A 12,745-nucleotide genomic window follows, 5' to 3' on the forward strand; every position below is an offset into this window, starting at 1 on the left:
CTTTTCTCCACACCTCACCAACACTTATGTTTTATTGACTTATTGATGAAAGTCATTCTGACAGGTGTGAGATGATACCTCATTGTGATTTTAATTTGCATTTCTCTGATGGTCAGTGACATTGAGCATCTTTCCATATGTCTATTAGCCATTTGTATGTCCTCTTTAGGAAAGTGTCTATTTAGGTCCTTTGCTCATTTTTAAATTGAGCTATTTATTTATTTATTTGTTGGTGTTGAGTATTAGAAGTTCTTTATAAAATTTGGTTGTTAACACTTTATCAGATGTATCAGTGAATATGTTCTCCCATAAAGTGAGTTGTCTTTTCATTTTGTTGATGAATTTCTTAGTTGTACAAATACTTTTTAGTTTGATATGGTCTTATTTCTTTATCATTTCTCTTATTTCCCTTGTCTGAGAAGATAAATCTAAAAAAAATATTGCTATCAGAAATGTCCAGCCTGACCTGTGGTGGTGCAGTGGATAAAGCATTGACCCGGGACACTGAGGTTGCCAGTTTGAAACCCTGGGCTTGCCTAGTCAAGGCACATGTAGGAGTTGATACTTCCTGCACCTCCCTTCCTTCATTGTCTCTCTTTATCTCTTTCTCTCCCTCTCTCTCTCTCTTTCCCTTCTCTAAAATGAATTAAAAAATAAAGAGAGAGAGAGATGTCCAAGATTTTACTGCCTATGTTTTCTTCTAGAATTTTTAATGGTTTTGTGTCTAATATTTAAGTCTTTAATACATTTTAAGCTTACTCTTGTGTATGGTGTAAGAAGATGGTCTAGTTGTATTTATTTATTTTTTGCACATATATGTCCATTTTCCCCAACACCATTTATTAAATAGACTGTCTTTACTCCATTGTATGATCTTGCCTTCATTGTCAAGTATTAATTGACCATACAGGGATGGGTTCATTTCCAGGCTCTCTATTCTGTTTAATTGATCTACATGTTTGTTTTTATGCTAGTATCATGCTGTTTTGGATGGCCTTGCAATATAGCATGATATTTGGTAGCATGATTCAACCAACTTTGTTCTTCTTTCTCAAAATTGCTGTGGCTACTTGAGGTCTTTTGTGATTCCATATAAATTTTTGGAATGTTTGTTCTAGCTATGTGAAATACACCATTAGTATCTTGATAATAATTGCATTGAATCTGTGGGTTGCTTTGCATAATATGGACATTGCAATGAAGTATTTTTTTTTTATCCATGAACCCAATATATGCTTTCACTTCTTTGAATCTTTTTTAGTTTTTTGTTCTTCAGCATCTTTTTTATTTTTTACTTTTTTGACAGAGGCAGGGAGAGTCAGAGAGAGGGATAGATAGGGGCAGACACACAGGAAGGGAGAGAGATGAGAAGCATCAGTTCTTCGTTGTGGTACCTTAGTTATTCATTGGTTGCTTTCTCATATGTGCCTTGACCAGGGGGCTACAGCACAGCAAGTGAGCCCTTGCTCAAGCCAGCAACCTTGGGCTCAAGTTGGTGAGCCTTGCTCAAACCAGATGAGCTCGCACTCAAGTTGGCGACCTCGGGCTTTTGAACCTGGGTCCTCCATGTCCCAGTCTGATGTTCTATTCACTGTGTCACCACCTGGTCAGGCTCTTCCGCATCTTATAATTTTCTAAGTATGGGTCTTTTACATCCTCGGTTAAAGTTATTCTTAGGTATTTTATTCTTTTTGAGGCAATTATGAATGGCATTGTTTTCATAGTTCATTATTGCTGTATAATAATGCAACTGATTTCTGGATATTTTGTGTCCTGATACCTTAGTAAATTTATTTATCAGTTCTAGTAGTTTTTGGGTGGAATCTTTAGAGTTCTCCATATACAATATCATGTCATCTGCAAATAATGATAGTTTTACTTCTTTCTTTCCAATTTGGTTGCCTTTCATTTTTTCTTCTTATATGATTGCTGTAGCTAAGATTGCCAGTACTATGTTGAATAAGAGTAGTGAGAGCAGACATCACTGTCTTGTTCCTGATGTTAAGAAAAACACTTCTAGTTTTTGGCAATTGAGTATGATATTGGCTGAGAATTAGTCAGATATGCCTTTATTATTTTGAATTGTGTTCTCTCTATTCCCACTTTTCTGAGAGTTTTTATCATAAAAAGGTACTGGATTTTACCAAATACTTTTTTTGTATCTATTGATATGATCATATGGTTTTTATCTTTCATTTTGTTTATGTGGTATATATCATGTTGATTTGTGTATGTTGTACCAACCTTGCAATCCCAAAATAAGTCCCACTTGACCATGATGTGTGACCTTCTTAATGTATTGCTGAATAGTTTGCTAGTATTTTGTTGAGGATTTAACATATATGTTCATCAAGGATATTGGCCTATAATTTTTTTTCTTTGTAGTGTCTTTACCTGGTTTCAGAATTAGGATAATGTTAGTCATATAAAATGAGCTTGGGAATATTCCCTCCTCTGAAAATTTTTGGAATAGTTGAGAATAGGTGTTAGTCCTTCTTTAAATGTATAGTAAGATTCCCCTTTGAAGCCATCCATTGTCTACGGCCATACCACCCTGAACGCGCCCGATCTCGTCTGAAACCATCCATATCTTGTCCAAGACATTTTTGTTGAGAGTTTTTATACTACTGCTCCATATTCACTGGCTGTGATCTAATCAGATTTTCTGATTCTTCCTAATTCAGTTTTGAAAGATTGTGTATCTCTAGAAAATTGTCCATTTCATCCAGATTGTTTAATTTGTTGGCACCTAGTTGTGTGTAATATTTTTTTTTACAATATTTTATATTTCTTTTGTGTCTGTTGTTACTTCCCCTCATTCACCTCTATTTTTTATTTTGTTTATCCTCATTTTATTTATGTTGGGTCTTCTTTTTTTCTTGAAGATACTGCATGCATGTTTGTTAATCTTGTTTTTCTTTCCAAATAACCAGCTCTTGGTATTGTTGACCTTTTGCATTGTTTCTTTAGTCTCTATTTAACTTATATCTACTCTTATCTTTATTATTTCCTTCCTTGCTAACTTTGGGCTTTGTTTGTTGTTCTTTTTCAAGTTTGTTTAAGTGTAAGTTTAGATTGTTTGAGATTTTTTGTTTCTTCAGTAGGCCTGTAATGCTATAAATTTCTCTCTTAGTATTGTTTTTTCTTTTTTCTCATAGATTTGGGGTTATTATAGTCTCATTTTTATTTGTTTCAAGGTAGCTTTTAATTTGTTCTTTTATTTCATTGTTGACCCATTCATTGTTACTAACATGTTATTTAACCTTGATGCCTTTGTATGCTTTTTGATTTTTTTTTTCTTGTTATTGATTTCTAATTTTATAACATTATGGTCAAAGAAGATGCTGGATGTAATTTCAATCTTCTTCAATTTATTGTTTTTGTTGAGACTTGTTTTGTTTCCTAACATGTGGTCTATCCTAGAAAATGTACCATGAGCACATGAAAAGAATGTTTATTCTGCTGCTTTGGCAAAAAATGCTCTAAGGATATCAATTAAAATCTGCTGAACTAATGTATCACTGAAGGGCACTCCCTTGTTAATTTTCCATCTGGAAAATCTATCCATTGATATTAATGGGTGTTAAAATTCCCTACTATGACTGAATTGCTGTCAATCTATCCCTTTATGTCTATCAAGAATTGCTTTACATATTTAGGTTCTCTTACATTGGTTGCTAAACATTTATAAGAATTATATCATCTTATTGAATTGTTCTCTTTATCATTATGTAATGTCCTTCCTTGTATTTTGTTGTCCTCCAATTTCTTATTTTATTTTTATTTTTTGCATTTTTCAGAAGCTGGAAACGGGGAGGCAGTCAGACAGACTCCCATATACGCCCAACCGGGGTCCACCCGGCATGCCCAGCAGGGGCCGATGCTCTGCCGCATCCAGAGCCATTCTAGCACCTGAGGCAGAGGCCACAGAGCCATCCTCAGTGCCCGGGCCATCTTTGCTCCAATGGAGCCTCGGCTGTGGGAGGGGAAGAGAGAGACAGAGAGGAAGGAGAGGGGGAGGGGCAGAGAAGCAGATGGGCACTTCTCCTGTGTGCCCTGGCCGGGAATCGAACCCAGGACTCCTGCTTGCCAGTCCAATGCTCTACCACTGAGCCAACCGCCTTGCTGGGTAAAGTAGTCTTGGTTGTAGGTCCTTGCTTTTCATCACTTTGAATATTTCATGCCAATTACATCTGGTTTGAAATGTTTCTGTTTAGAAATCAGCTGGCTGCTTTATGGATGCTGTCTTGTAATTAACTACCTGCTTTTCTCTTTCTACTGTTAAAATTGTCTCTGTCTTTAACCTTTGTTATTTTAATTGTAATATGCTTTGGTGTGGGCTTCTTTGGGTTCATCTGGTTTGGAGCTCTGTACTTCCTGGACTTGTGTGTTTCTTTTTCTTCATGAGATTAGGGAAATTTTTGCTTATTATATCTTGAAATAGGTCCTTAATCCCTTGTTCTGTCTCTTATCCTTCTGGTATCCCTGTGATACAGATGTTGTTATGCTTCTTGTTGTCACAAGTGTCACTTAAACTCTCCTTACTTTATTTTTTTTAGATTTTATTTATTCATTTTCTTAGAGAAAGAGAAAGAGAAGGGGATCAGCATGAAGCATCAACTCCCATATGTGCTATGACCAGGCAAGCCCAGGGTTTTGAACTGGAATTCTCAGCATTCCAGGTTAATGCTTTATTTGTCCACTGTGCCACCATAGGTCAGGCTTCTCCTTACTTTTTTTTTTCTATTTTTGTTTTACTGATTCTAGCAAGAGAGGAAAGGAGGGAGAAAGAGAGAGAGAGACAGAGAGAGAGAGAGAGAGAGAGGAACATCAATATGTTCTTGTATGTGTCCTGACCATGGATCAAAATTGCAACCTCTGTGCCTCAGGACAACTCTCTAACCAACTGAGTGATCTGGCCAAAACTCCTTTTTTTAAAAAAATTCATTTTTTTGTTGTTGTTGTTGTTGCTCTGAATGTTTTATTCTACCCTGTCCTACAAATTGCTGATTTGATCCTGTGCTTCCTCCAACCTACTGTTTACCGCTTCCAGCATATTTTTGATGTCAGATATAGTGTTTTTCATTTCTGACTGGTTCCTTTTTATGGTTTCTACATCTTTTATGTTTGCTGTCTCTTTGTTGATGTTCTCACTCTGTTTAGCATTTGTACAACCATTATTTTGATCTCTATCTCCAATAAATTGTGTATCTCCATTTTATTTAGCTCTTTTCTGGAGTTTTTGGGGCCTATTGCTCTCCCCTCCTCATTTTGGCTGTCTCTTTATGTTTGTTTCTATGTTTCAGATAGATCTGCTATGATTCTCAGTATTTATGGAGTGGCCTTATATTGTAGGTGTTCTGTTGGGTTCAGTGGTGCAGTCTCCTTGATCACCTGAACTAGGTGTTCAGGGGTGACCCTTGTGTGGGTTGTGGGCACCCTTATGTTGTAATTGAGTCTTGAATGCTATTGGCCCATGGTGTATCACATCAATCCTCCAGCTGGCTGACTGTGAAGCTCTACCTTGACCAAAACATGTGAGCACAGTACAGGTGCTAACCATAAGAAGCAGAATTCTTCTCATCTTGATTTGGTGCCTGAGAAGATCTCCCTTTGCTTTTGAAGTTAATTACATCTTGCTCTGATGTTTTCTGAAGCTGGCCAGCCACTGAGTGTAATGGTTCTAGGCCTCTTGGGAGGAACCCTGGTGCAAGCCAGTAGAAGACGCCCTGTGACTGGCCCTCTAAAACTTGTTTGGAACTATAGGTGATCTATAGTTTGTGGCTGTCTCTGTTGGGCTTATGTGTATGCAGAAAAAAACCTGGTTGCACACTGAGGTTGGCTTTTACCACAGCTAGTCCAGAGGCAGGTCAGCAAAAGAACCCAGGAGCCCTAGATCTGCTTCCAGCTGCCTCTGTCTACTGGCTGCCTGTTAGGCTCAGTCATTAAGAGTCTCTGGTGGAGTTGGGAGAATGGGGCTAGTGGCTTTCTCCCGAGGGAGAATTGTCTGTCAGGATCCAGGAAAGGTAGTGGGTATAGTACCCACCTCAGAGCCACTGGTCTTAGTCTGTGCCTTTACAACAAGGATAGGGGTTCTATTGACTCTCCCATGAGAACGAAATACCAAGTGGTTCTATTGACTTTCCCATGAGAAGGAAATACTAGTCAGATTTAGGGGAAAGTAGAGGAAATATCCTCCCTCCTTTATGTTGTATAACTGAGTTACTGTCACCCCGAGAGTCTGTTCAGACCCCTACTCCCTGTCCCAGGCTGCTGACTCCTTAACAGAGCTTAATTTGGGCAGAGTTGGTTAAAAGGAAGTCCAGAGGGTGGAGAAATTGGTTTCCCCCTGCTGGTGCTATAAGGAGAAAGATGGCAACTATGGAACTGGAGAATGACTTCATACAAGAATCTTAGTGGCCTTCCCCACCCTGTCTTTCTCCAGAATGGCAAACCTCAGAGTCTCCCCAAGTGCCTTTAGTTGAGTAGCTCTCCTTCCAAACCACAGAAAGTTCCAGCTCTATGTCATTCTTCTGTCTCTCTGCACATGTGAATTCAGCCACACCAATGCACCAAGCATCCCAACAGGTTGGGGCGGAGGAGGGCACCAGTTGTGCACTTGAGGTAGTAGAGAGTGGCTCCCCTCTCAGTCCCTAGAAAAGTACCAGCTGTGTGCAGCTCTTCAGCCTCCTTATGCGCCGTGAACTCAGCTGCACAGATGGGCTGAGCATCCCTCCAGGTGGGTGTCGGGGGAGGGGAGGGTGCCAGCTGTGCGCTCATGATGGAGAAGATGGGTCTTCTTACCAAGGACTTCCTGCCAAGTCACTGTTTATATCTCTCCCACAAGCCCCCCCTGAGAGAGAGCATCCCAAAGTCACTTCTAGCTGCAGCCTGCAGATCCCTGTGCAGGACCAAGGTGGTGGGAAGTATAAGTATACTTTCCTGCTGGTACTGTAAGAATCAGAGGGCTTGTCTCTGTGTAGGTGGTGTCTGGGTGACCTAGGCTGACTCACTCTCTGCTGATTTTCATCACCAATTGCTTTGCGGGCTCCTCTTCCTGCCTCTGCCATTCAGCCAAGGATCCCTACTTGAGATTGAGAACCCCTGCTGCTGTGGAGGGAGTACTGCTGTCACAGCTGCTGCACCTGGGATGAAGCCTTTTCTGCGTCTCTGCCCTTCTTACAAGAAGCACTATAATTTAGCTGTAAATCCAGTTTGGGGCCAGGATCAGGTGGTTATATCTTTCCCTATTCTGCAGCCATCTTGGAAATCTGGGTGGAATATTAGACTTTTTTTTTTCTGAGGTATGTTTTTCAGCTGAATAATCAGAAAAGTCTTACCACAGCTATTAATGAGGAGATAATGCAAACAAATGTAAAAATATTCCCTAAAAGTACATCATTATATTATTATTTAATACATAAATTTTCATAGCCATAAAGTTACAAAGAGTCTTACATCAGAAAGAGATAATGTTAAATATAAATGTTTAAGGAAATGTTTTTAGGGACATCCTAGGTCTGAAGCTCCTATACAGATATAGTTGAAATTAAGAAAGTAGCCTATGTACCTGAAATAAATACTTTTTCTAGGAAGAAAAAATATTAGCTTACTCTTAATTATCTAAAGTTTCTAGCTTTCTTGGTTAATTACACTTTTGGGGGCAAGTCACAAGAAATATGAGTTCATTTGTAAAAATGAAGTTGAATAATATTATTTACTCTTCAAAGCACTTTTAGACTCAGAGGTAATAACTCAAAGCACTTGTGAGAGTCAAAGATAATAACTATGAGAACCTCAAGGTCAGGGACCAGGTAGAAGAATGCTTCAAAACACAACTCATTTCTTTCTTTTTGTTTTCTTTAGAGTTTGTAGCTCTTAAATATTATAATCATTTGAAGGGCCAGCTTATCAACTTTTCCTCACTGTAATTCCACTCAAAGAATACCTCAAGGTGAAATGGGATGCATCTTCAGAGCAGACTCAACAGCAGAATATTAAAAAGCTTATACCACCTAATACTCCCAAACTCTCTTTTCTTCACACATAAAGTTTGTGAGTTGTTTGACTACATTTGTAAAATTTGGCATAATACAGAGCACAATTCCTGAGTGAACACTACTCTACAAGAGGGTTAGTGATGTTTTCAGGCTTCGTTAGAGACAGGGCAAAATGGGATCACATTGCTCCTGAAAAGACTTTGATAAGACATCAGAAGGAATTTCCTGACATCAGTAATTCTTAAACCCTGGAGAAGCAAGACACAAAAGAAGATGTGGTTATCTTCTTTCATTTGAATAGAGTTTAAAAGTAAAATGAATTAAATAAAAAAAGACTACTAAAGGAAAAAGGATAAAAGAGTTGATTTTTCAAGGCATCCTTGGGTTAATTACTGTTATTATTTGCAGAGCAGAAAGCTCTCCCATATTCCCTGCTTAATGTTTAACACCTGAGACAGTCACCTATACCTCCACCTATAATCAAGAGCAACAATTTTTGTGTTGGCTTCTCTTTTCTACCAAATTACCAAATTGGTTTTCATGCACATACTCAGGTACAGAATGAATTAAGGATGTCCCAAGAAAGAGTATGCTTCTAAATTACCTCTTCTTGCTCATCCTTTAACATGGCAGCAGGATGCCACATGCTTTTTGCACAGCTTCTTTATGGCTATCTTCATATCAGCATTTCTGAGCGTGTAGATGAGGGGGTTCAGCATAGGTGAGATCACTGTGTAAAATATGGAGAACACCTTATCCACAGAGAAGCTACAGAAAGGCCTCAGGTAGATGAATATACAAGGCACAAAGATTAGGCTGACCACTGTTAAGTGGGAGGCACAGGTAGAGAGTGCTTTGCTTTGTCCCTGGTGGAAGTGAGTTTTCAGGGTGATGAGGATGACAGCATAAGAGAAGAGCAAGATCAAAAAGCAGACAAGAGACAGCAGACCACTGTTCGAGACCATAAGTACCTCTATCACATATGTGTCCATACAGGCTAGCTTGATGACCTGTGGGATATCACAGTAAAAGTTGTCCAGTACATTGGGGCCACAGAAGGGCAGCTGGATGACCAGTATGATCTGTGTGATAGAGTGGATGAAACCTCCACACCAGCAGGCAAAAACCATCTGGAAGCACAGCTGGCGGTTCATGACTATAAGGTAGCGCAAAGGATTACAGATGGCAACATACCTATCGTAGGCCATTACTGTCAGCAGAAGCATTTCACTGGCTCCCAGAAAGTGCAGAAAGTAGATCTGAGCCAGGCATCCTGAAAAAGAGATAATTTTGCACTGCCATAGGAAATCCCCTAACATCTTGGTCACAGTAACACAGCTCAGGCATAGGTCAATGAAAGACAGATGGCCCAAAAAATAGTACATAGGTGACTGGAGTAGGTGAGTATCAGCTCGCACTATTACCACTATCAAGAGGTTTCCCAGGACAGTAGCCATGTAAAACAACAAAAACATTAAGAAGAGAAATAGCTGCAGCTCCCAAGAGGATGATAGGCCCAGAAGAACAAATTCTGTCACCTTTGAATCATTTTCTTTTTTCATTAAGTCAAGAATACCATGTGACCTAGAAAAAGAATTAAATTGGAAAAGAGATATTTAAGTTAGACAAAAGGAGAAAAAAGGAAAAGTCATTAGATTTTGAGTGTGGTGTTTATAAGTCATATTCCAAGATTTTAAAAAACCTAAGCAAGTTCTGTGAGGTAGGAAATGGACATTTCTGTATTAATAGAACACGAAATATTTTGCATCTTTTCCAACTCTTTATTCCTGTAATGTTTTTAAGTTGCATTGACAGCACACTAGGAAGGGAGATAATGATCTGGGTATTAATTGATGAGAGTATGAAAATCATTTTTTTTAGTAGACAGAATTACATTCTTTAATGACAATAGTTCTGGAATGAAGTATCTGGATCCAGTGCTCAGCTCTAACTAACCAATGAAGTGACTTCAAACAACCTATTAAACCTGAGTTTTATTCTTTGTTTATTCAATCTAACATAGGGATAATACTATCTCCCAAAGTTGCTTTAAGAATCAAATGTGATCTGTTTTTGACCAATGTAAAATTACCCCAAAAAGGACCAAATCCCTCAAAGTGAGGAAATACTTCTTATTCATCTTTGTACTCACACCACAATGCTTATTGCATAATAATCTGTCAAAATGAAGAAAGAATATTTTGTGCCATGAATTGCTATATTGTACAAATGTTAGTAATTATAAGTATTCATGTTAAAAAACAAGTTATTTAGGAAGAATTGAAAAGAAGTTCATGTTTTTTGTGGTTATTTATTATCCCAAGTGCTAAAGGTCAGAAAGTTTGTAGAGATTGGGTCAAAAGAAAAAAAATCTTTAAAAAACAATAAAATCTTTACTTTTAAAGTTTAGGGAAGCATTAAACTCAGGATGAGTAAGACAGTTGCTGGAACACACTAATTATGAAAATTAATAGGAGAACAAGGGTGATGATCCACCTCATTGAGGCATGTACAAAGCAGGCTCACCATGACTCATTTTGAAGGAAAGGATATTAAGGGAAATGAAAATGATACTGCTTTCGGACTTTTCAACAACCATAAATACATTAAAAAAATAAAATCATACTAAGACATTATTTATTCATTATTCCTGCTCTTTACCTACACTCACCCACAAGGTGGAGTGGGAATATCCTGGACTTCAAATAAAGTATTATGAAACATTGGTACATTTTTTTCTATTGAAATGTTTAAGTAAAAATAGCAGATGCTGTCTGTTCAGATTAGGATATTTTCAATCTACAACTAGCTCTAGGCAAAATATTAAATGAGACAAAATTTATATTTTTCTACCCTCAATCCCAGTTACTTATTTCACATTACAGTTGATTCTTTCAAATCACTCAGGAAAAGGTACCTGATAGTTATACAAACTAACTGTCAAGGATTTATATAGACAATGCAGAAAAGTACTTAAATTTTAAGTACTTGAAAAAGAAAAATTTTTAATACTAAGAAATTTCCCTGTATGCATTATTTCAAGATAAACTAGCAGAAGAGAGATTTGGAGCCCAGAGAAGTTTTGGCTATCTCTTTCACACCACGTATGTGACCATCCTCTTAACCTGCCTGTCGAGTGAGGAAATGAAAGCCTTATGGAAAGACCCAAATGCAGCATGAAGGGGGTAGAACAAATCAAGCTCTTTACCTAATCAAGGACTATTTGTGGATAACTGAGCAGCTATTCTCCAGTTTTTATAAACAGGAAAACAAATATCTATGCAGAAAATACTAAGAATGGGAGTAAAGTTTTCCTCATAGAAGTTGTTGAGTTTTTTTTTTCCAAATAGAGTATATGTTGATAGTTTGCCTGTTAATTTTTGCCTATTTGAACTGAGAGCATTTTCAGACACACACACAAAAAAAAACACTTTAAAATAATAATGGAAAGTGATTTTCTGTTGAACTTTAAGTGCCACGTGAACTCCTTTTGAAGATATCTAATGTGTTTTCTAATTTCTTTTGAAACACCAAGAAATAGATATCATTCATCGGAGATGGTACTTGTCATGGTTTTTCCATTCAGAAGGGCATAATCTATCTGCTCTAAGCATTTTTGGCTTTGTTTGAATTACTGCATTTCAAATTGCATGTCGGGGAAGTTAAGGAGATTTAACAAAAAGCAGCTGAAATAATTCAAGAAATGGAGGAACTGTTGTAGAATCAAGTAGTCTTAAGACAATATTGCATGAATCCAATACCTTCTGTTATATAAAGTTGATCCTTTCTTAATCAAACCTTATAACCATCTTCTAAGGTACCACCAGCTCTAGAATTGCCTGATGCTACAAAAATTTCATTGTTCTGTGAATGCTTCTAAATGTATAAATCTAGAACAACAAAACTCCAATGATTTCTTAAATTTAAAAATGATGAATGGCAGAGTATATACAGAAAAATATACAAACAACAGGATGTATAAAAATGGCTTCAGAGATAGAAAGAGGAGCAAAGCTAGTGACAAGATCTTTGAATAAATATATCTGAGAAACTTACCTCATTGCGTGTCAGGAGCTATGTGGGTTTAAGGAAGGGATATGTTGCCCTGTCATTCACACCCCAGCCCCTTCTTTACAGTTTCAGGCCAGCAAAATGAGAAATTCTCAGATGACCATCACAGTTACCCAGTCTGTGCCTAATTGCTTTCTTATAGGTCAAGCCCTAAGTAAGGACTGGCTGTACAGATTGAAAATATCTCTCATCCCTAGAGTTTTGGCTGTGTCTGAGAGTTTTACAGTCCTTAACTCACTGCTCAACTTAATGAGCCCTGGGATTCCCAAGGCTGCTCTTGTTTCAACTGTCTAAATCTCAGTTCTTAGCCCTGGCCAGTTAGCTCAGTGGTAGAGTGTGTGAGAATCCAGGGTTTGATTCCCTGTCATGGCACATATGAGAAGCAACCATTTGTTTCTCCCGCCCCCCCCCTCTCTCTCTTTCTCTCTTCCCCTCCTGCAGCTATGGCTCAAATGGTTCCAGCAAGTTGGCACCAGGCACTGAGGATGGAACCATGGCCTGGCCTCCAGGCACCAAAATAGCTTGGTTGCCAAGCAATGGAGTAGAGGCCCCAGATGGGCAGAGCACCGCCTGTTAGGGGGCTTGCAGGGTGGATCCTGGTCAGGGTGCATGCAGGAGTCTGTCTCTCTGCCTTTCATCCTTTCACTTAAATAAATAAATAAATAAATAAATCT

General features: G+C 38.2%; 1 protein-coding gene across 1 annotated transcript; it reads right to left on the reverse strand.

Moving 5' to 3' along the window:
- Positions 1–8,386: 8,386 nt before the first annotated feature.
- OR4Q3 (olfactory receptor family 4 subfamily Q member 3) lies at positions 8,387–12,124 on the reverse strand. Its single transcript, XM_066264779.1, has 2 exons — positions 12,057–12,124; positions 8,387–9,584 (listed from the first exon to the last, which is right to left on the reverse strand). Exons 1-2 carry the CDS (start codon positions 12,059–12,061, stop codon positions 8,615–8,617), a joined length of 975 nt encoding a protein of 324 aa, XP_066120876.1. The 5' UTR covers positions 12,062–12,124; the 3' UTR covers positions 8,387–8,614.
- Between the last annotated feature and the right edge of the window lie 621 nt (positions 12,125–12,745).

This window comes from Saccopteryx bilineata, chromosome 3 (genome assembly GCF_036850765.1).
Source record: "Saccopteryx bilineata isolate mSacBil1 chromosome 3, mSacBil1_pri_phased_curated, whole genome shotgun sequence".
NCBI lineage: Eukaryota > Metazoa > Chordata > Mammalia > Chiroptera > Emballonuridae > Saccopteryx > Saccopteryx bilineata.